Source organism: Chamaea fasciata, unplaced genomic scaffold (genome assembly GCF_029207755.1).
Source record: "Chamaea fasciata isolate MVZ Bird 193981 ecotype frontalis unplaced genomic scaffold, bChaFas1.0.hap1 SCAF_19, whole genome shotgun sequence".
Taxonomy (NCBI): Eukaryota; Metazoa; Chordata; class Aves; order Passeriformes; family Sylviidae; genus Chamaea; species Chamaea fasciata.
The window spans coordinates 1,211,112-1,234,768 of NW_027094104.1; the positions used below are offsets into that span (position 1 = coordinate 1,211,112).

Consider the following 23,657-nt stretch of genomic DNA (forward strand, 5'->3'; position numbering starts at 1 on the left):
CAGTTCAGCTTTCAGGACAATGGACTAAAGACAACTGGAGGTAAGAAGTTGTTCGGTTTTTTCCCCCTAGCCTGGATTCAAATATTTTTCTTTATGTTACTTTTTTTTCCTGAAGCAGACTGGAATTACAAAGCTTGCTGCTATCTTCCTGCTGATGTATTTCACTTGTGTGGGCTTCACGTTCTGTTGAATAAAATGCATTAGAGAGATGAAAGAATGAAGTTTTCAATCTTTAATATACAGTTAAGACCTATATGTCATCCAGAATCTGTTTAACCAACACAAATAATTGGTACAATAATCCTTTTTAAAGGTAGCGTACATTTATTTTCGAGAAAGTAGTTTTTGAGTTACTGTATGCATATTGAGACTTAAGTAGCTGGAAGTTATTTCTGAAGTACCCACTGCCTTTTCAGAGTCCAAGCTAACCAACATCAGCCTTACTTTGTTAGATCTCTGCTGGCCCAGCAGAAGAGACAATGGCTGGTAGTAATTTCTGCCTGAAAAATGAGGTTACTTGAACTTGCTCTGCAACTTGTTCCTTGCTTGCAAGGCAGTGATGAAGTGTTACTACACCTACCCGACAGATAATGACCAAAAGTTACATAAATAGAGGCTGACATGTTCTGATGGTAAACAGAGAGTCCCCCTGAAGAGCTGCTGCACTGCTGGGCAGGCTCTGGTCAACTCAGCCTCTGAATGGGCTGATTTTGCATTTTGAGGAAACACCTATGCTGTTCATTCAGCTGCAATTCAGAGCAGTTGATTATATGCTGCCCTCCCCTCAAAGCATGCCAGACACAAGCCAAGCTTGTTTCTTGTGGAGCTGCCCAGAGTAGAGCCCTCTGCAGAGGCAAAGAGCGCTCATTAGCAGCAAGATCCTTCCAATGAGTGGGACACAACATGGAAATAAGATGGTGTTTTGAAATGAAAACCATCCCACAGATCTGATGTGTTCAAGCTTAAATTACTGTTCTCATGCTAACAGTTTTAGAGCAGTCTGCTCTTACCAAATGAATTACTGATTCAGTAATAACATATGAGAGGGTGCATCACCTTCTGAATCATCTCCTGTGCCAGGGAGGGTTACACAGAAATAACAGTTTAACTTTGTTTAGTTATGAGATTACCTTAATTTATTACCTGGGTTTACCTTTTTCTCAAGTAACTTAACATGCAAGTCATTTTCCGGAAACAGCGATGGAATTTTAGATGCTTAATCAACTGATTTTTTCTTTTGTATTTAAACGAAGATCTTAATTGCCACATTGGTTTAAAAATTTACCTTGCGGTATTCAGGTAACATCTCAAAAAAAAGATGGCCTGAGAAAACCCTCCCTATTTCAGGAACAGTGTGTTGTTCCCTTCCGCTGTCTGATCAATACTATCCCTAAGAAAGAGGGATACATTAAGTTGGTTTCAAATCAAAAAAAAATATATATACATATACATCCATAACAGTGTGTGCCCATGGAGGTTTAATAATTTAATTTCATACTGAATTTCATACTGCACAGTACTCCTACAGTTTTTTCTTCCACGGAAGAGTGGCATCAAAACTGGCACTCAGATGTAGCAGAAGTTTTTGTAGAGAAGGCCCATTACTGATACCCAGGAAGTGGCAACTTCTGTCCTTCCTTTGCTTCAAAGAAGGTGTAAGAGAGGGTGATCAAATCAACTTTAGCCATTTTAGGGTCCTCTGCAAACTCTGGGTCAATGTAAAAAAAGACAGGCATGTCCACTTCCTCCTGAGGATTTAGTCTCTGTTCTTCAAAACAAAAACACTGCAGATGGGAGGAAAAAAAAAATCCACAATTAGACAACAATAGTAACAATAAATTTTATCTCTGCCAACATGAGAGAAATCTTCAAGGTTTAAAATAAACTCTCATTCCCTGTAAACCCCTAAAATCCTGGGAAGGATCAATAAGATGAGGAACAAGACAGCAATTCTGTTACTGTGGTGATATAGGAAAAAAACAAATTAGCTTTTAATAAAGCGTGTAAAGGTGTCAAGGGGCCAAGCTCGCTCACATCATTCCACCTCCCCTCAGAGTGGTACTAAGATTTTTGAGCCACTCTGAAGGCATGAGCAGCTTGGTGTGAGGGCAGTTAAGGCTAAGAATGAATTGATGCACTTTTATCAATTAAAACAAACAAGGTATTTTCTTAAAATGTTGGCATACAAAGAATGGTGTCCAGGATTAAAATGCAATTTATGGGTAACTGTTTTCATTCATGTAAAGGAAAATGCAATCTTTGCTTTGTTCACACTTACTTGTATTTTATTGAAATACTGTCCTGCTTCAAAGGGGATAACGTTGTAGGTGGAGATTCCAATTATTGGTTTATCAGTAGGATTTTTTGCTTTATAAAATGCCAGTGCAGTCTCTCCTGGTACCACCTGTGTAACATAATTGTAGAGTGATTTTCTTTTTTTTTTTTAAACCCACTGCAGCCGTCCACCCCTCAAACCAAGTTCTTTAGACTTTATCTAGAATTCTCTTCTTTTGCTGTTTCAAATTGGTTATTTCACACATATTTTTGATTACATGCAATTCACCCATATTCAAAAGCCTTAATTTGTTCTATGTATTTTTAATCTTACCCATTTTCCCTGAGTCTTCTATTATCCTCAGAAGTTCAACAGTACCCAGAGCTTTTTTAATATACAGATCTAGATACGGTGTGCATTTAATTTCTGAGGTTATTCTTTCAGCACTGGACTCAGAAACTAGTAAGAAGCATGACTCCTTATTTTGAGAACTAATTTGAAAAAGAAAAGTTAATTTTCGATTTTTTAAATATTAAAAGTTCCTATAAGGATAGGGCAATAGGAGAAACAATACAGTTTTAGATATCCTGTTATACTATGTATTTTTAAATGTATATATACATACTTTTACAGTATATACCATGTGCATGTTGTGTATATACCATGAAGTGTGTACTTCAATAAGTACAAAAGTTTCAGTAACTTTTGATAGCTTAATGGGGCGTGCAGAGGGGCAACGACACACAATGTCCTGTAAAAAGGACATCGCCGTGCTGGAGCGTGTCCAGCAAAGGGCAGCAAAGCTGGTTAAAGTTCCAGGAAACACGTCTGGGGTTGTTTAGTGTCAAGAAGAGGAGGCTCCAGGGGAACTTCACCGCTCCCTAGAACGACTGCCAGGAGTGTGTACTGAGGTGGGATCGGGCCCTTCTGCCGTGCCTGCACTGAGAGGACCAGAGGAAATGGCCTTGGGATAAGACAGGGGACATTCCCGTTAGATATTAGAAACATTTTCCGCCGTCGGTGTGGTCAGGCTTAGGAAAGGGCTGCCCAGGGAGGTGGTGGAGTCACCATCCCCGGAGCTGCTCCAGGGGCCGTGGCGCTGGCGCTGGGTGCTGGGGTTTCGCGGTGACAGTGGAGCCCGGGTGATCTCAAAGGCCTCTTCCACCCGTGTGCACGGCCCTGCGCGGGGGGAGGGCGATCACTCACGAAGATCTCGCTCTGCTGCGGTTTGAAGTTCCACTGGATGCTGGCGTGCGTGTCGGCGTTGAACGTGACCTTGATGAGCCGCTCCCGCACGGGCTCCATGCGCTCGATCCGCTCCCCGTCGCGGCCCACGCCCGCCGTGCCGCCGAGCCCCGTGGCCTGTCAGGGAAGGGCAGTGAGGGCCCCGCGCCCGCGGAGCCGGCGCCGGCCGCGGGCCCCCCGTACCTGGCAGTAGAGGCGGTAGAGCGGCACGGCCGCGTACGACAGCCCCACCATGCCCACGGCCGCCGCCGCGATGTAGCCCACGGTCGCGCGGTTCCGGCGCCGCCACTCCTCCTCCTGCTGCCGGGTGAAGGGGTTGGAGCCGCGAAGGCCACGGGCCCCGCGGAGGCCGGGCCGGGCCAAGGCTCCGAGCCGCAGCCCGCGGGCACAGCGCGCCCAGCCCGGCCCGCACAGCGCCATGGCCGCAGCGCGGGGGCTCTCGGGACAGGCGGCCGGCCGACGGGCGGGGAACGGGGCCGGAACGGGGCGGGACGGAGGTGGGAATGGGGCGGGAGTGGAAGGGGGAACGTCGAGGGGGAGGGCGGGCCGAGCCGCCATCGCGTCATTGTCCCGCCGCGCCCCTTCAGGGCTCGCTGAGCGCGGGGGTCCCGGCGGAGCCGCCCCTGGGTGTCCCCTCCTCGCTGGCCAGCGGGACGGCTCGGGCGCGCGTTGTGTACGAGGTAACTGCAGCAGCCCCAGGCCGACGGGGCTCCGCCGCCCCGGTCCCGCACCGAGCGGGCTGTGCTGGGCGGCAGTGGCCCCCAAAGGCCGGCCAGGAGCGGCGTCAGCGGGAGGGGTGGTGGTCCCGCCGGTACCCCGCACCGGAGGCCCCTGCCGCAGAGGGGTGCCCTGGGTCCCGCCGATACCTGGTTATCCCGCCGGTACCCCGCACCGGAGGCCCCTGCCGCAGAGGGGTGCCCTGGGTCCCGCAGGTACCTGGTTATCCCGCAGGTTACCCGCACCGGAGGCCCCTGCCGCAGAGGGGTGCCCTGGGTCCCGCAGGTACCTGGTTATCCCGCAGGTACCCCGCACCGGAGGCCCCTGCCGCAGAGGGGTGCCCTGGGTCCCGCCGATACCTGGTTATCCCGCAGGTACCCCGCACCGGAGGCCCCTGCCGCAGAGGGGTGCCCTGGGTCCCGCAGGTACCTGGTTATCCCGCAGGTTACCCGCACCGGAGGCCCCTGCCGCAGAGGGGTGCCCTGGGTCCCGCAGGTACCTGGTTGTCCCTCCGGTTCCGCGCTGGCGGGCCCAGCACGGGCGCGGGGCTGCTCCGGGTGGTCCTTCCGGGGCCGTGCCGCTTCTCCCCTTTTGTGGACACTTGACACCGGTTGGTTTTTTGTTCCTTTTCCCCCCTGGTGCTTTGCTTCACGTTATTGTCGTTTCTAGGGATATGGTTTTGTGGAGGCACGGGTGCTGACTAGCACGCTGCAAAGGCAGCGAGCGCTGTTAGTAAGTGAACAGCAGTAACCCGAGGATGGGCAAAGTCAGGCAAGTTCACAAGCAATCGTTTTTCGCACGGCTGGTGCCATGCAGTGTAATAAAGTTTGCTGTAGCAATACTTGAATTTACCGCTTTTAAGGCTGTGCCTCTCCTCTGTGGTGGCTCCATTAAGGTGAATGACACAAGGGCTGGCAGCTGCTGGTACTGCTTCGTTTTCCATGTTGAATAAGAGAATGGTAAAGGCTCAGCATAGCCATTCTGTGGTATTTCCCCTGTGCTCACGTGGTTGGTTTTTGATCCTTTAGTGAGCAAAATCTGAAAATGTTTACTGCAGGAGCATTTGTGGTATTCCAAAGTGGATTTAATCTGTTTTTCACACAAGAAATACAGACACGCAGGAATTGGTGTGGTTTTGTGGAGGCTGACACTGCACCTGGGGATTCGGCTGTATCTTGGCCAGGGTCTGTGGTGTGGCGCCGGTGCCAGGAGCACCCGTGCCGTCTTGGTCGGTGTGTTGGGAGAGTTCCTTGTCCCTCTTGTCTTGGAAATAATTCCTGTTCTGGGTTGTGGCGTGTGAGGGTTCAGCCATGCACCTCACAAGGTCAGGGAGATTTGCTACTACTGATGCCAACAGATATTTTTTGCATTAATGCTTTTGTAGCAGTTTTTGAAATGATTGTAGTTCAGTACAGCCAGGGTTGTATTTCCTATCAACCTGTTGTAGGTACTAATAAAAATACAATGTAAATTTCTGGGGGTTTTGCTACATTAATGGTGTGTAAGCCCATTTTGTGTGTTCTGGCCTGTTCTGAGTACTTCACGTGAGAAGTTCACCAGAGAGTAAGTTAAAAAAACATGAGAGAACAAGACACACAAAACACCATTCCCTTTCCAAGTAACTTTCAATGGAAAAAAAAGATTGTCTTTGATGTTATGCTACATCACCCTAGAATTGTCATCTGTTATTTCCTTTTTTAGAAGTTTTTAATCACAAGGAATTCAGGTTTATCCTAATTTCTACCTCATAAATTAAGAGGGAGTTAGGATGTGAAATATTTCAGTACTACTACAGCAGTGTCCAAGTTGTTAACTGTTTTCAGCAGTGAATTGTATCCATTTTGTCCTGGCAGTTGTCTTCTTCCAGTTTGATTTCAACTGCTCAGTAATAAATACAATTGTTTTCAATGTCCGAAAATAAACATGGCCATGTAAATTTAAAAAAGTGGTTTCTCCTTTTTTTTTCTTTTTTCAGCAGTTTTGATCCTGGGTAGGAGCCTGTTCTTCATGTGTCAGAACTCTTCATTTTGAACTTTTATTTTAATAGTGCTTCTAAGAAGATGTCCAGTACAGATCCCCTCACAAATACAGACAAGTAAGTACTTTCTTTCCCCAGATGCAGCAATACAATTACTGGATTATAATATGAAAATTCTTGCAGTTTCATTGCTTTTAAGATGAAGTCTTAAAAGCAAATAACTTTGATATTGAAGCAGTCTGCAGTAACATTGTAGAAAAACTGACACCAACACCAGTGAATTTACATATAAAGGGAGGAATTATCCCTTAAGCTTTTCATTAAGTTAATCAGCACTTGGTTAGGACTAGTTTTGTAGAGATAAAACCCTGCATAGAGATTTCTTAATTTAATGCTTCTGAACTATGAAAATATACTTGTATATAGTAGATCACTTCTTTGTACATCTGGGGTACCTGCAGTAGCATAAGACTGGAGGTTTTGTATTACAGTCCATTACTTTTTCAGAATGCTCTGTCTCTATACCTTTAATATTTTATATGTAGTACTCAGGAGCCATCATATTTTTACCAATGTCGTGGGATATAAAATAATTATATTAATTCTATGAAACTTAATCTTATCCACTTAAGAGCTGGATCAGATTCCAAGTGTCAAACATGGATTCGGTCATGATTGAAAAGTGTAACTCCAGACCCTTTCCAAACTGGCCAAAGGTGTCCTCAAAACCAGAATTAAAACCAGGCGTGGGCAGCTCTTGGTGGACTTACCGTGTTTGCTGTACTTGTGCAATAGTATCCAGCAAAGAGCATTCAGAAGAATAATAAATCAATTTAACATAGATTTAGAATTATGCCACCTCATAAATAACTTGATTGTTTTGAAAAGCAAAACCACAAAACACTAAAAAAGTTAGCTTGCTTTTTACTGAGACCTGAAGAAGCCAAAAGTCTGCTTGTCTGATGGGAATTCAGGGTGTGTGATCACAAAGATAGGTCTTTCAGACAGCTGTGACATGCTAGAGTCATGTGAAAGATGAGTTGTTTACATGACTAGCTCCTAGCTCCCTGTATTCCAAAGGTGTTTTTTCACATTAGAGATGAACCGGAAAGGCACCTAAAACTGCACTTCAGCTGATGCCGATGGCAGGCTGTCATTTTCTGTGCTTTTATTTTTTATGGGAGATGGTATCAATGCTTCCAAGAATAGACTCGGTAATATGTTAACTGAGGTTTACCTAAACTTTAAATCATACCTTTCTTCTCTGTGCAGGGGTTAGCCTCAAATCATTCATGCTTCTCTACAATTACAATGTTCCCCAAGCTTTTTTCAGGCTTAACAGTTGCTGTGTAATGATACATGTTTCCTTTTAATCTTTGTAACCTAATCAGCAGAATGTATTTTGAATAATGAGTGGGTTTGGATGGGTCACATTGAGGGCTCATCCATGCTATATGATATGGCATTCCTTTGCCTGTGGTCCTTAAAATCCGAACTTAGGGTTAGTGAAGCTGAAAGGCTACAGTTACATAAGGGATTTGTATAGGACTTTTGTAAAAGGCCTTTGGTTTATTTATAACAATAAAGATCTTGTGAATCGAACTTCCAAAGATTCTGCAGATCTTTTTGTCATCTGCTAAATTATCCTGTGTTCCCTCTCAGTTGCTAAAGCATTGCAAAACTTCTCTTGGGAAAGGCAAGTTGTAATTACAAATGTTGCCAGAATGGAATAGTTTTCCAGTTGTTTGGAATGGAATCCTACGTAACAACAAAAGATAACTCTTGAAAATTTAGTCTCATTGATACTAAATTTCATGGAGTTTTGTGTTACAATTTTCCTAGATCTTTCTGGAAGTAAAAAGTAATTTGTGTTCCTCTGAGCATGTTCTTGAAAGACAGAGGATTTGAAAGAGAAGCAATGATGCTGTCATTCATTAAAAGCAGCATAGCAACAGAATTTTTAGGTAAAGAGGGATAGAAACCTTGGCAGTGAGTTCAGGAAGCTGAACAAATCACAGTTTACTTTGAAGAAGGGGTGGAGGAGCAATTTTCTGAACAAGTGATGTACTACTGGTAATAACTTTAATAAAATGAGAGCAATAAGCCTAATACTAATTTATATCTGCTTAAATTGTTCAGAAGTTTGTCATGTCTGGTTTAATAAAAAGAAATTTTTTGCTTTTTAACAAGGAAATTGCAGAGCCTTGAGCCATGTGTTAATTGTGGGGTTTCTGTAGCAGAAAATCTGACAGTGTTGGTCCGAGTGATGTATTTTGACAAATGCTGCTGATATTGATACCACAAATTGAACTCCACTGGTGTTAAGAACAAAGGTCATTTTGTTGGAGAAAATCTATTGGTATTTTATCTTCTGTAACCTTGCCTAGAGCAAATCTAATTGATATGAGGCTTAAAATATCAATGGCTTTTCTGTAATTCCAGTAACACCAGCAGAGCGAGCTGACTGAGAAAAGGCTACAAAGGGGCAAATTTTCATCTCTGAATGGATGTCATTACTGTGCCAGTGGGGCTTTTCGCAATTTGGGAACTGGAAAGGCTGCTTTATGTTCCCATTTCCTTCTCTGATCTGCTCCTTAATCTGTGGTTGGTCACTCTGCCCCTTCTGTGTGTGCATTGCAGGTGCTCAGGACTGACCACTCTATTTGAACACTGTTCAGCACGTTGTCTCTCAGCGAAGGGATCCTTTCCCCAGAAGGATTATCTGCTAATGAAACCACAGTCACTGCAGCTTTAAAAAAAAAAAAAAAAAAACAACGGTGCCTGAGATAAGCATTTGCATTCCTGGCATAGCTGAGCCCTCCTGCTGCACCTCCAGACCTGACAGATGCTGTCTGATCACAGGGTTGCTCCTGGCTAGAGAGGATTCACCTTTCTACTTAAAGCCTTCAGTGAGCACAGGGTAGTTGGCTTTCATTTCAAGCTGCAGTCTTGTTATGATCTTTTGAGAGAGGGGGAGTAGTACAGGGACTTTTTCTGAGGCAAGCCTGGAAGCAAATGTTCATTAACCAAACTGGTGTCGATGCTCAGAACTTCTGAAAATGTGCATCCCTCTGCAAGACCAAGTCTCCTATCACAGGGTCTGACCTCTGGGAACGGGGGTGATGTGTTTGACTTCTTCAACTAGATTATTCTCGAGGTAGTGACATAAATTTGGCAATTTTGTTTCCTTTCACAGAAAAGCATGTCAGCTTCCATTTCTAGAGAAAATATATAACCCAAGTTCTGTGTTGACTTTTGACTGCTGTATCTTGAAAGTCTAAAAACCAAGTTAGATCATGGCACAAGCCAGTACCGTGATTGAGAATGAAAAGTAATAGCATAATGGCATTTGTTTCATTAATACTTTCAGTCTGCTTTGTTGGCTTTCCCTTTTGTGTGGCTGTGCATAATCCAGTCTGCTAGGAAGATTGCTTTAGAAAGGTCATGAGTTACTGCTTTTGACCTTGTTTGTGGGGAGCATGTAAATAAATTATTAGAAGAACAGGAGGGAATAAATTTCTTTTAATCGTCGCATTTGCCTTTGGCTGCTGGATCTAGATAGCTTAATCACAGTGTAGTAAATTTTCTCCTTTGCATTTATCAGTCTTTAAAGTTGCTCTAAATGGCCATTTCAAAGAGAGAAAAAGTAAGCATTACCTCTCTAGGTGAATTAGTGCATGTGACGCAGAGGCTTTCAGAGAAGATTAAGTAGGCAGAGACGCTCAGCTGGAGCTCTGTGTTTGGGTTTTTTAGTTGGTAGCAGAAATCATCCTGCTCATAACCTTTATCCGGCTGAACTGGAAACCTCCAGTGTGTTTTGGTTGCGTTCTCCTTGTTTTTCCTGCTGTGCTGAAGGATGTCCTTGCTTTCTCCAGGGGCTGAAGATGAACCAGAGCGTTTTGATGGTCTCTCTCTCTTATACTGGTATGCTGAACCATTCAGTGCTGAGGGCATTGCTCTAGTCTGTAATTGGGCAAAGTACAGGAAAGATAATTTGAAAGCTGTGGGCATTTTCAGCTTCTTTTCATCAACAGCCACAGTTGATAATTTAGATTTTTGTGTGTCAAGTAATATGTGTTTTGTGAGCAAAGTGTATTATTCTCCCATTGATAAGCATAGGTAAATATTTTGTTTGTGCACATAAATAACTTAATAATTTTTAAGGAACAGAGATCAGAAGAATATCTGGAGCTGTATGTTCTGATAAGTTCTTTTATCTTCTGATAAAAGAAATAAAGCCCAAAGTTGTTGAACTTCCTTGTGTGTGCTGCTAAAAAGTAATAGAAGTGGGTTCATTTTAATTGCCCTTACTAGAGCATCTGCACAAAATGTTGCACACTTAAGTCTGCTAGCATTCCAGGACTTCAGCTGGAGTGTTGAGTTTAGTATTTTTTAGTGCAAGAAGGTTATAGTGTACATTTTAGTGAGCTTTGCTTGTTTATTTCATCTCGTGCCTCACATGTTCTCTATGTGCTAAGACCTTGCTTAAAAGTACTTTTGCCTGACCTCAAAAAATGAGTAGCAACATCTGATTATTTAATTTGCATCTTTTTCTGCAAAGAGCATTGAATTATTTATTGTTACTACTGCCAAATGGTTTAGGAGCCTATTTCCTTATTTATACTTGCATGTTTCTAATGCATGGGAAAAATATTCTAACATTTCATGATTATTAAAAGTGATGACATAAAATAAATGTTGGATAAATGACTGAATCTGAGTCATTTTACAGTGAAATTGTTAAAACTCTGTTTATTTTATTAGAAATAGGACAAGTAGCTTGACTTGAAGATCTTAGTTATATGGGGAAAAAAAAAATTAACACTCAAAGTCAACTAGATGTGATATGCTAAACAAATTCGGGGCATTTGAAAATCTTTTTCTTTACTTTTATGTGGTAAAGTAATTTTAAACTGCATGTACTGGAGGGATTTAGTCTTTAGAGCATAAACCGACCTGAATACCTTGTAAAAGTTGTCTGTCCAAAGTGGCAGTTCTTTCTAATTGTAGGTGGCAACATCACAATTCCAGTGTTACTGAGATATCTTATTCTTCTCCCCTGTGCATTATTAATTGTGTGTTCTCTGTATCCTCTTTGTCAGAATCCATTTTAATTTCATTAGGATCTCTCTTTTGAAAGCATTGCTCATTACTTCTGAAAATGTAGATACTTTCCTACTAATTGTCCTGGTTTAGATTTGATCATATATCACAATTGTTTTATATGGTAGTATATAAAGAGGTTCTACAATTTCTGGCAAACCTTAAACTTCAGACTTAAAGTCTGAGATTTGATCTTTTCAGATTTCACAAAAGTAAAACCTCCGTGTTGTTTTGTGCGAGCTTGAAGTAACTTTTGTTCTTGCTTTTTAATTTTAACAAAAAAACTGCCACGTGAAAACTGCTGAGAGGGAATGGCCGAGCAAAACCAATCGCAGTAGTAACAAAAGGCAAGAGAGAAAAAAAATAGAATAATTGCCTATTTTAAAGATCAGTGTACCTTGTTTAAGATTTCAGAGATGGAGACAAGTCAGGACAAAGCATGGCTAGTATGCTGTCCTTCAACCTCAAAACAAATTCATGGGATAATTGCAGTGACAGTACTGGGTGGGAATGCAAAATGCTCTGTTCTTGTCGTTGAGTAGGTGGTTATCCAAAGGGTATTCTTAAAGAAATACCAGACTTGGTGATTTCTTCCTTTCAGGCTGTGATTAAGTAAAAGCAGTTTTGTTCACTTTTAGCCTTACACAGGGTACCTTATGCTGTGACATATCATGGCAAGGTCATGTGCAGTCCTGTCAAACACACCAAATACACTGAGTCTCAGTATTTCTTTTCAGCCTGTGAAACAAATACTTCAAGAAATACTACAGTGAAAATTATATAGCACTTGAAGCATAGATTTACTTTTTGTTTCTAATGGTTATTAGAATTATTAGGTCTCTTCTTGTGGCCAGCCTTTCTAAAGCAAAAGCTAATTTTGCAAATATTTGGAAATATGAGGGTTTGGGAAATTGTTGCTTTTCAGAGCTAGTGCTTATACCTTGATTAAAAAAATCTCGTCCAGTTTTCTTCTACAAAACCAAAAGAGCTGCAGATGTTCTTTAGAAGCTGAATCTCTTGGCCAGTGCTAGAATTTTAAGAACATTTGGACCTTCTGGATTTCTCTCTTCCTTCTGGCACAGCACCTTTTGATGATGTGCTCTGGCTTTTGCAGATATATCCAGTTTCAGGCATGGAGTTCAGGCTTGTGCTGGATTAGGTTGTGTGGAAGGATTTGGGTCACTGTGTCCTCCAATTTGATCTTCTTTCCCACCCTGCTAATGAATTCTTGTTCTATTTCACTAGCACCCTCTAGAAAATACAACTCTTTATCTAACGTTGTATAGAATGTTGGTCAAAACAGAAGAACCTCAGTGGTGCCTCTGCTCTTTCCTTGAAGAGATCTGCTGAGTCTTCTCCAAAAATGGTGCAGTGAAAGGACAAAGGAGCCATAATACAACTTACATTTTTAACCCATAATTCATCTAAATGAAAATAAAACCTGGTAAAGGGTAATCTGGATTTACTTGCATTCTTAGCACTGTGTTCTCAGAGCAGTGTGCTGGTCATGAGTCAGATGAAACTGTAAATTTAGGTTTCAAAATTCTAATTTTACTTGGTATTCTTTTTTAATTCTGTTGCATGATCAACTTCCTACAAAATATTCGTCTTCCTTTAGACAATTCTGAGTGCCATCCTGGCATTTTCCCTTGGGGTGGGATGGTACACAGAGGATCAGGGAGAAGAATTTGGAAAGAAGCCTTTTGTACAACGGAGAAAGAAACCAATGTTGAATGATGAAATCAGAAAATTTGGGAAAAGATTTTGTTCATAAATAGCCACAAAATTATATTTTAGATATCTTAGGAAATAATTTTATGCACTGGCTTAGCTGTTCTTTTGTTCAAATATTCATTACCTGATGAAGACTGATTTTACAGTGGTATGGTTTTCTTGCCTAAATGTTAAGGTGGACCAACTTCTGGAATTTTGTTTATGTTTAATTACAATCCTTTTATTACACAAACTGGGATTGACAGTTCAGCCTAACATGCTTTGGGGGAAAAGGAAGTAAACTCTATATATTTATTATACCTTTTCATCTGGTATTTGTGATGAGTAAATTGATTTTTGGTTGGGGACATGGTAGCTCAGAGATACCAAACAATACGAAGTTGTCAATGGAGAAAACTGGTTTGGGTTTGTATTTGAGTTGAAAACATAGTCACTGTAATTTCTTTTCTCTTAACATGGCTCTACCTACATTTTTGTAATTTAATAACTTTTACTTTGTTCCTTAGGACCATTATGGGCCCTCATGGAATTAATCGAGCTGTTCACCGCATCTCTTTCTCTGATTGCCAGAATGGATTAGGTAACTAAGACTGCACATTCTGTTATTCTGAGTAAATCAAACCTAAAAACACCTGGTGAGCTTTGCCAGCTCATACTTGGTATCAGGAAAGTTGATTTGGCTTTCATGGATTTGGCTGCAAATAATATTCAGCACAGCAGGTGGAAAAACCAATTTTTCACTTTTGTCTTTTTGTTTGTTGTTCAGGAGTTAAAATTATTGGAGGTTATCGGGCACAAACAGCAGAAGATTATGGGATTTTCATAAAGAGAATTCTACCTGGAGGGGTTGCTGCTGTAGATAGTAAGTAATTTTGACTTTTTTGGCTACAAAAACGCTGCATGTAAAAAGCTGTCAAAAGAAGTCTTTATTTTACTTTGTGGGTAAGGATATTTAAAACAGTATGGTTTAGTCAGGATCTGTGAAGTTTTGGTTTACTTTAAGATAGAGAAATGAAACTTGGACCCTTTATGGAAAAAGATTTTAAAACACTCAGGTCTTGAAAATGTGTTCAAATCTAGATCCAGCTGGTGAAGGCAACTGGCATTCTTTCAGCACTTTTGAGTAAGTGTTGAGATGCTGAATCACTTTTAATTTATAAGGTATAAGAGTGGAGTTTCCTGTATAGAACTAGTACTTTTAATTAGTTCTGATAATTTTTATTTTTATTTTTTTAATGGTGGTCTGCTGGTGGTTAAGATCAATGTGGAAAGAAGAAATTACACTCAATAGAGTTTGCAATAATTAAGCTACAGACTTCTGTTCTAGGTCTCTGTATGGGGTTTTTTGAGATTCCATCTTGTCTTGTGAAAAATGATCATTTAAAGTAATCTGAATAGACTTCAAGTTCCTAAACTTGAGATTTTCAGGAGGTTAAAAACCAGAATTTGTTCTAAAAAAATCTTCTAGCTGACTTTACTAATATCTAAAACATTAATGTATCTACACATGGAAACGTAAAATAATGTTAAGAGCAAGATTCAAATAAAAATTAATTCCACAACTGTGAAATACAAATTCTAGTCTCAAAAATATTTATGCTGTGTGTAAATACTACAAATAGCTAAATGACTGTAATTTCCAGTGGCTTTTCTGTTGTTCACAAGACTGATTTATAGTTTCAAGTCTTACCTCAATTACCTTAGGATCAGGTGCCAACAGTCATGAAGTTGTGTAATGCATTAAGTCACATAAAACTGAAAGGAAAAATCCTGGTTTAATACAGCATGTTCACCATTTTCTTGCTGGTTCATCAATCACTGTTGGTTTCACTTATAGGCCGTTTGCTCACTGGGGACCTAATTTTAGATGTCAATGGAGAAAACTTGGTTGGAGTAACAAATGAAAGGTATGTTTGTACTGATTCCTGAATGTTTATTAGAGCTTGGAATGTTATACACGGATGAGTTTGGACATTATCAGTGACTGATTGAAAGAGCACAACTCCCCCGAGATCCTTGGAGTTCAACTCACAAGTCATTTATCCTATAAATCTAATTCAGCAAAACTGTTGTGGAAAAGTGAAGGACTTTATATGCTTCTGTAACACCAGAATCACCTGGTTTCTTAATGACACAGATTACAGAATGTGTGTGAAAACAGCAGTAGAAGCTGTTAAAATACAACTGTCTGCTGGTTCAGTACTGGTGAATGTAAGTGATGGCAGCAATTGTGCAATGGCACAATGAAGGGGAAAGAAAATACTGTAGATGGTTTCTGTAGCTGGATCTACAGAGATCAGTGCAGCTTTCAGTGCTGGAGATGAAGATAGAAAATGGCAAGGAAAATTGCCATTTGTGTTGCTAAGGGAGATTCTGAGTCAGGCACACGTGAGCGGTAGCTTTTGTTGGGGTGGGCTGTTAATCCTGAAGGAGGCTCAGGGAGGCAGCAGGATGGGTCAGAAGGGAAGGGAAAGAGAGGTCAGTCGTGGTTTACTGCTGTCAGCAGGTGCACCACAGTCTGTCTTTTGCTCTGTTCCCCAGTGCTCACTTCAAGTTTTGCTGCTGCCAAGCCCCGTTTTCTGGATCTGGGCGTGAAAATTATTAACTACCTTAGCACTTTGTCCATTTTCCTGCTCTTCTAGCACTGCTCACTTCTTGCCACCACCCTGATATATTTATTTGGCCTTTTTCTGCCCCATCTAGGGCTGTTGACATCTTGAGAACAGCCTCAGCCTCTAACCACATGTCTCTGCTTGTTGCTAGAGATGAAGAAGCAAAGTAAGAGAAAAACTGTTTTAACCTCAAAACTTATAAAAATCCAGTGCTGTATCTCAGAGTGGGTGGGTGGGTGGGCTTGCATGTATTTTTATTTCAGATTAGTTTTAATTGCAGAATTGCACCACATGTCACATTTTTCTGCGTAATATTTGATACCAGTTCATTCTGAGATCCCTTGTATCAATCACTTCAAGTAGCAAGCTCAGACCAACTTCAGTTTAAAGAGGAGGATTGTAATGTTATGTGTATGGCTAATACCATTAAAATTATCTGCTGTGATAGTTCTTGAAATATTATTTCTCACATTTTAGAATAATGGAAAATGAGGACTCTGTTAGAGCTACCACAGAACTATAAGATTTGAACTGGTTTTGCTTTCTGACAAAAGGCAGATTCTGTTGTTTTTTCCCCTCAGAAGTTTGCTTTACAATCTCTAATGAATTTGAATAGTTTAGATAAGTAGGTTAAACTGTTCACTGCAGCAGGTAGTCCAAAGTATATTCATTTTCAGGACATTTATGTTAAATATTGCTTTAACCTGACTGTTGGAAGTTAAGCGTATAAACCAATATTGGTAGAGAATCATCAGCAATGTAACAATCCAGGTCTGTATCCCCTTTTGACTTAAATCTCAGGAGAAAACAGCTGTTATGTAACTATTTTTGATAATCATTGCGAGAGTATCTGCTGTTATTTGCCTTTCCTGGGATGTTCCACTTCCAGAGTAATCTCCCTATAAGGGATTTTTTTCTCTAAATTCCTTTAGCCTTTTGTCCGAGTTAAGCTTCCTCTTTCTGGTCCTTTATTTTTTTGTATTTGACAGACATCTAAATCACTCTGTAGCCTCTGATCTCTCCTTTTTTCAGACTGCCCAGATATATGTGAGGTCCACTCTTAATCTGCTTTTATCTAAAGCATACTGGCCTAGTTCCTGTAAACTCCTTGAATAATTAAAATCTGTCAGTCCTTTAACCACTCCGGGGGAGAAGTGCAGTGGCCTGGGCAGGATTTGCCAGTCCATGCAGTCCCTCACCAGCCCCCTATGAATTCATTTCCTGTGACTTGACAGTCTATGCTTAAGTATTATTTAATTTACGTTCAGCTGTGTTTATGTGTGTACCCTGGGGCCAGCATTAGTACAATAAATGTCGTTCTTTTTTAAAAAGTAATGTACCCAGCATTTTTGAATAACCTTCAGAAGTCAAATTGGAATTACCTGGGAATTACCTGGGAATTACACTCCTTGCAATCAGTTAATTTCTTTTCTCTCTGGCTCATTCTGTGCTGTTAATTTGGTGATGTTTCTGGCTTACATCACTCTAGATTATTTCTATCTTTTAAATCAGTTATCGCTGAGGTAATCAGAGCTCAGATTATAAACTTTTTGTCTTAAATTAGGCTGGATTCAATATCAGATGAATCAAGTGGTTTTGTATTCTCTTCGATGCCTGTCACAAAAGGTGTGCATCTTTGCCAGTCTGTTACAATAGGATTGGTGTCTGGAAGAGACATCTGCTTTTGGCTTTTAGTAGTTAATAAAGATTTCTTCTATCCTGTATTTTTTAAGGAGCCCACATCTCTGTCAGTCTCTTCTGGGTTCTTGTTCAGTGTAATTGAACTAAAAGCATTCTTTAAAAACATGAGTATGCTATAGGTGTGTAATCTAATTCCCTTTAATATAAATAAATTGTTCTGGAGCTTGGACAGTAGTTCCACTGTCTTATTTGTAGTTGATTGTATTACAAGTTTTTAAGTTTTGCAATTCAGGGTAAAGAGAGGTTAAAATAAAGCTGTTTTTACCAGCAGCCCATTTCATCCATAGTCTGTCGTTTTCTCATCTTTATTATGCATTGCATGATACTTTTTTGTCTTTTGGGACCATTTGACGGGGCTTTCCTCCTTCAGTGGAGGTTGAGCTTCCTTCTCGGAGGAGGAGCAGCTGTTCAGTACAAGCAGTGCAGGTTTCAGAGGGTCCATTCAAACTAACACCAAATCCTGACAAAGAAAATCTCTTTATTGGCACAGGAAAGAATTTCATGACCTGATGGATAAGTATGGCTCTCACAGTGACACCAGCTCTGCAAGAACTTCTCCAACACATCAGTTAGCTGGTGAGAGGTCACTTCCCAACCTGAAACAATCTTGGGGGACAAAAATCAGCCTTGGGTGGAGTAGAAACTTGTACTTAAAATTCCTCATTTGAGGGGAGGTGTATTGGAGGAAGTGGCTGAAAGTCAGACACAACACACTTGTACCTTGAGGAATTTGTGTGTCAGTTTTCCCAGCTCTTAAAATAAATATACTGATATCTACTTTCAATTTTAATTAATGATTTATGTGAAAAGTTTTTGGTATTTGTAGCTGAAATGTGCCACAAAATGCTAGTAGAAATTTGATCTAGAACACTATAAATTCTAATCTTTCTGGAATTGCTACCTATTTAAGATGCCTTTATATAGCATGGGGGATTAGTCAGTTTTCTATTTTGCAGCAAATTTGAAAAAAAATCATCACTTGTTATGTTTTAAAAAATTATTCCTGGAACCCTGGGTGGCTCTCAGTTCTATGCAGGCTTTATTTTGCTCATCTGATTGCTTAGTTTGTCTGTTTTCTAATATGAAAATAGTCCTACTGGACCTGCTTACATGAGCTGAAATTTTGTGCTTTTTCCCAAATATGGCTTTTATTTATTTATTTATTTTTCTTATCGTTTCTTTTCTTGAAGCAAAATCTATAGACAGCCTTTCTTCTGGGTCATCCTCAAGGTCACAGAGTCCTCAGTTGCATCCAAAGGATAACATCACCACCTGCAGCAGCAGAAATAATTCCGTCCCACCACCATCCCCAAAGCTTCCAAAGTAATCTCAAAACTCTCTTGTGGGATCTGCAGGAAATGCTGTATTTGGCATTTGTTCGAGGAAAATTTGGGTAGAGCACTAAGTGCTCAAGTTTGGTTTTATTTTTAAACTTCTAGTCCTGTAGCTCATAATATCATCGACATTGCAGACTGTCCATTTTAATAAGTTATTTTTCTATTTATTTGTTTATGGTTTATATGGTAGAAGAAGATTAATCAGGTTGATTTTTTTAGTGTATCCTAATGAATTTTTATTGTATCCTAATGTTCCTGGTTTTTGTGTACCCAGATACTCCCATAAGCCTTGGGATATAGTAAATATCTCTCCTCTATATAATAGAGAGGAGTTTTTAGCCTTGCAAAATAGAGTATCAATTTTTTTGTAATGGTCAGAAGTGTCGAAAGTTGCTGATTTTGTTGTAAATAGTGTAATATTTGAACACTGAGATTAAACATCCACTGTTTCTATTTGTTACTCTAATACATATTTGCAAAACCTGTAAGATAATGATAAGTTATTGCTTCAGTCTTTATAATCTGGTTCTGTGAAGTAATTCTACTTTTCTTTCTTTTGTATCTCTAGTGACAGTGCATTTCAGATTATCTCTGTTTGCAAAGGAACAAGCCTAGGTTTGAATATTGTGGGAGGAATTAACAGAAATGAAGGGCCTTTGGTATATATTCAAGAAATTATCCCTGGTGGTGATTGCCATAAGGTAAAGGCCTTTTTTCACTTCCTTCCCCTTCAGACACCTGTATTTTTGCCTTAATGTAGTACTTGCTTTGGTATGCTACATCTGCAGTCATATTTTAAATACAAAATGTGTTCATGTTCCTCCTTGCCTTCTTTTTAACAGAATTATCTCACTGCTCTGTAAAAGAGTTACATGGTAATGAAAATTTATTCATAAGTTCATTTGAGGTAAATGAGGATCTTATTCCTCAGTTTATGTGTGAGAAGGTACAAAACCAACTTCTATAAGAGATTGCATGATGCAAGGTAAATCAGGAAGGATGGGACAGAGCTACAGATTGCACTTCTTTTTTATTTTCTTGGACTTTGAAAAATTCATGTTTCCCTGAGACTTAATTTAGATGGATCCTTGCAGTTGGAAATCATTGAGTAGGCAAATTAGAAAAAAATACTCTGAAATATACTAATAAAATGTATGAATTGATGTTGACTACTGTTTTAATTTGTGACAAATGCAATATGTAAATCGGGGATTTGTCACTGTAAAATTGAATAAATAATGTAATTGTCTGGTTCAGGTACACAGAACTGTTTATCCAAGTGTCTCCTGTAGTATCCTGAGTAATTCTGATTGTTTGGAAGAGTAGATACCAGCCTTTGCCTCTGGCCCAGCAAGAGAGGATGAGCTCAATCCATGAGCAGTGAGTTTTGTCCCCAGGCAGTTTACAACTATTTGTTATTGAATTTTTGTAGACTAAGTCTAAAATGCAAGCTGGAAGATAAAAATGCAAAGTTTCTCAAAGAACTCTTTAAGTAGATAAATGGTAATCATTCCTCATTTATTTTCTCCTATTTTGTTGTGGCTTCTAAAACATTTTTCTCACTATGTAATTTAAAGCCTATCACACATAACCAATAGACTGAGGCTAAGACATCAATTTTCAGTAGGCTCTAATATTAGCAATAACAGAGGTAATTTCCCAATCCTGGTTATCCTGTTTGGGAAGTTGAAGGAGGAAGCATATTTTAAACGTCTGCCACATGAGGGCACCATTGAAATGGGTATCTTAGAACATGCTGGATGAAAGCAATATAAACGATCTACAGCTTTATTCTTTAACCAAAACACTAAGTGACGAAAAAAAAAAAAAAGTAGTAAAATGCTGGCATAGGTTTGAAACAACACAGCTAAAATTATGGTATGTGGGTGTTAAGTAGGTAAAATTATACTGGTCTTGAGAAGGTATTTTACTTATTTCCTATGTATCATCTTCTATACACATTTTTTTATTCACACAGACTGATTTTGTGTTTGATTTCTTAGGAGCTGAAGCAGAGACTTGTTCTGTGTAATTTGATGTGTATTACATTAGACAAATGTCATAACTAACTCTGTAACCGTTGGTGAATTGCCTGAATTTCCAGTTAAATTGTTGAGGGCTCTGTTAAAATGTGAGTAAAGAAAGCTCTATCTTAGAAATCAGCCTAGCATGTTTAAAGTCTTGTCTTGGAGTCTCTGGCATAGACATGTGAGATGTTCTTGTTCTGGTAGAGAGCTTGCAATTAATTCAACAGAAGCACAAAGTCAATAATATTATTTCTGTCATGGTTTTGACTGGGGAGTACTAATAGACCAATCTGGTTTTCTCATTGACATGGGCAGTGAGTGTCTGAAGAGTTCCATATATTGCCGTGAACATTTGCTTTTGAAATACAAATTAATCCAGCTCAGAGCTGAATTAATTAGTAAAGCAGCTTCCTAAAGTCATATGGGTTGGGGCTGGAAGAATCTGTTGTTTCTTTCCTTGGTTTATTTTTAACAGAAATGTTTAGCTGGGCCCAAAGTTCTTCTTTATATGATTTCCGAGGTCTATTTTCTTTGATGAGTTTTTATAATGACTGCTTTAATGGTGAGGTACGATTGTTTAATCTGTTTATTTCTGGAAGATTGTCAAGCACAGGCAGAATGCAGAACTGCTCTTGATATTTCTTGTCCTAATAGAACCAGGGGACTATGTCCAAGTGCAGTGACTATACAGTTCTTTCTGTAGTGTTAGCAATTAATATAAAGTTTGTGGGTTTGGTTTTATATTTGTTATTTTAGGATGGACGATTGAAGCCTGGGGATCAGCTTGTGTCCATCAACAAAGAGTCCATGATTGGAGTCTCCTATGAAGAGGCAAAAAGTATAATCAACAGAACAAAGATGAGGTATCTGTTACTGTGAAACAGCCAACCATCCAAAATTGTTTAATAGATGATATTTATGATCAGATTAATGTGAAATGTGGTTTTTGTGTGCTTAGAGGAAATGAGGGGTACTAATTTTTTAAAATATTCAGTTGTAATATTATTTTGTAGAAAAGACTGAAGTGCACCTTTTAGGCCTGCAAAATTATGATACTTTAATTTTTAAATAAAAAGTTATGGGATTTGTCTTTGTAATGATGGGTAACAGAACGTCCTTTTAAAAAAATAATTAAATAAACCCACACGTGGTGTTTGGAAACGTGTAATTTTTGCAGAAGTATAATTTTATGAATAATATAAGTATACAATATGTTGAAACTTTTAAAATTTTAGTTCTAGGTTTGAAAATTTATGGGAGATAGCTTTTATTAGGCAGAAAAACATGCCCAGTCATCCAGAGAATCTGCAGCATCCTTTCAGCCTCTTAACATCTTCTGTAGCACATGGAGAGCAACAGGCTGCAGCACTTGGTCCTCTTCCCTCTCCTAATGGGAGGTTGGTTTCAACATTCCCTCCAGATGCTGTGAGTGTACTTATTACTCCTCTTAGAACAAACTGAGCAAATGCTTGTCTTTCTCCTAATTGTAATTGAGTTTCCATTTTAGTAAGAAAATGACTGTCTATTTTCCTGCACAATATTGTCTTTGGAATATCAAAACTTTTGGAACAACCATATTGTGTAACAGGAGAGTAAACCACACTGATGAGAGGAATTAGTTGACTTGGGGTAAGAAAACAAATAAGCATTAACTGTGTTCTTAGATACCAAGTTCTCCTTTACTGTTTCTCTGAAGTTTTGGAATTAGGTGTAAATAGTTACGTATTTCAGAGATGAAACACTCCCTGTTTACCACTCATGTGTGAGTACAGTACAATCTCACACTTGCTCTGTGATAATGAGATTTTTGCTTAAAAAAAGTCCTAGAAGTATGTGGGGTTTCTCCCCATTGTTTTGGCTAAGGAGCAATTGTTTTAATTCATACAGCTCACCGTTAATATAAAGAAATAATGTGGACCACAAGAAAGAAGATTTTAACACTAATATTTCAGTTTTTGAAAGAACATTTTCAGTTTATCATATTTTAAAGATAAATAAGGTATTGCCTTAGAAGGAGGAAGAATAAAATGTTCTCAAACACAAAGTCAAAACAGGTGATTCTCAAATCTTCTTCTATTTGTACTTAAAATTCTTGCCCATTTTTCTTTCCTATTAGGGATATAAACATTGAAGTGGGTTGCCTAGAGAGCCTGTGCTTAATCTGTGAAGATTTTCAAAACCCAAGGTTTTGATGAGGCCCTGATCTGATTTTTTCCAATGCTATTCCTTCCCACCACCACCTACTCCATGCCTGTCTTTTTCTCCTGGGGTTGTTTTGATCTACCCAGCCCTTTCTTCTTTCCCCAGTCTCCTTTCCTGTCCCTTTTTTCATTAATGTGTATTTCTGGTCTGGCTTGTGATCTGCTTTAGAAATGGGATTTCATGACTTTTCATTTCCTCTCGTAGATGGAAACTGGAGTCAAGATGGGAGAGCAGTCTCCAATTACTGCTCCAGACAGCAATCCTGCTGCTGCGTCTGCCACGGGTAGGGGCTGATTTCATTCCCTGCCACCCTTTGCCTTGTTCTTTCAATAACAGTCAAAGAACATAGTACAGAATGAGACTCAATAGTCTTTAAAAAAAAGGGAATATGCACTGTTTTTATACTCCTAAATAAAGGACTGAGATCAATGGATTTTTTGTAGCTTCTGTCAAATATAAATCACATTGTCTCTAATAAACAGCTGAAACCAAACAATAATGAGTGATCACAACATTTGCTATACAGCAGTAATGATAATAGACTCAGTAGAAACCATATAATGAAGACTTACATATAGATCAAGATTAGGTTGCCATAGAAACTGTGCTTTCTTGATTTGATGAAATTCTGGGGACGTATGCTGCTTGCATGGTTTTACTGCTTGAATCAGGGCAGCATATTGAAAGGATAGAAATAACATGCAGCCCTCTTAGCAGCTTTTCAGT

At 39.7% G+C, this 23,657-nt stretch overlaps 2 protein-coding genes across 4 annotated transcripts in view; one reads left to right on the forward strand and one right to left on the reverse strand.

Annotated features, from left to right (window-relative positions):
* Positions 1-1,447: 1,447 nt before the first annotated feature.
* COX11 (cytochrome c oxidase copper chaperone COX11) lies at positions 1,448-4,078 on the reverse strand. The gene is made up of 4 exons (XM_066200609.1): positions 3,704-4,078; positions 3,482-3,637; positions 2,279-2,404; positions 1,448-1,784 (listed from the first exon to the last, which is right to left on the reverse strand). Exons 1-4 carry the CDS (start codon positions 4,076-4,078, stop codon positions 1,602-1,604), a joined length of 840 nt encoding a protein of 279 aa, XP_066056706.1. The 3' UTR covers positions 1,448-1,601.
* A 29-nt stretch (positions 4,079-4,107) lies between these two features.
* STXBP4 (syntaxin binding protein 4) overlaps positions 4,108-23,657 on the forward strand; it is a 67,917-nt gene continuing 48,367 nt past the window's right edge. Inside the window, exons 1-12 of one of the 3 annotated variants that reach the window (XM_066200596.1) lie at positions 4,108-4,200; positions 6,213-6,332; positions 13,559-13,632; positions 13,819-13,914; positions 14,890-14,959; positions 15,756-15,830; positions 17,856-17,941; positions 18,556-18,688; positions 19,271-19,403; positions 21,486-21,592; positions 21,965-22,154; positions 23,136-23,214. In XM_066200596.1, the coding sequence (XP_066056693.1) occupies positions 6,298-6,332; positions 13,559-13,632; positions 13,819-13,914; positions 14,890-14,959; positions 15,756-15,830; positions 17,856-17,941; positions 18,556-18,688; positions 19,271-19,403; positions 21,486-21,592; positions 21,965-22,154; positions 23,136-23,214 (1,078 nt within the window). In that variant the 5' untranslated portion in view covers positions 4,108-4,200; positions 6,213-6,297. Of the gene's footprint in view, positions 4,201-6,212; positions 6,333-10,071; positions 10,140-13,558; positions 13,633-13,818; positions 13,915-14,889; positions 14,960-15,755; positions 15,831-17,855; positions 17,942-18,555; positions 18,689-19,270; positions 19,404-21,485; positions 21,593-21,964; positions 22,155-23,135; positions 23,215-23,657 lie in introns of those variants that run through there. The other 2 variants (XM_066200597.1, XM_066200595.1) reach the window with 2 other exon arrangements.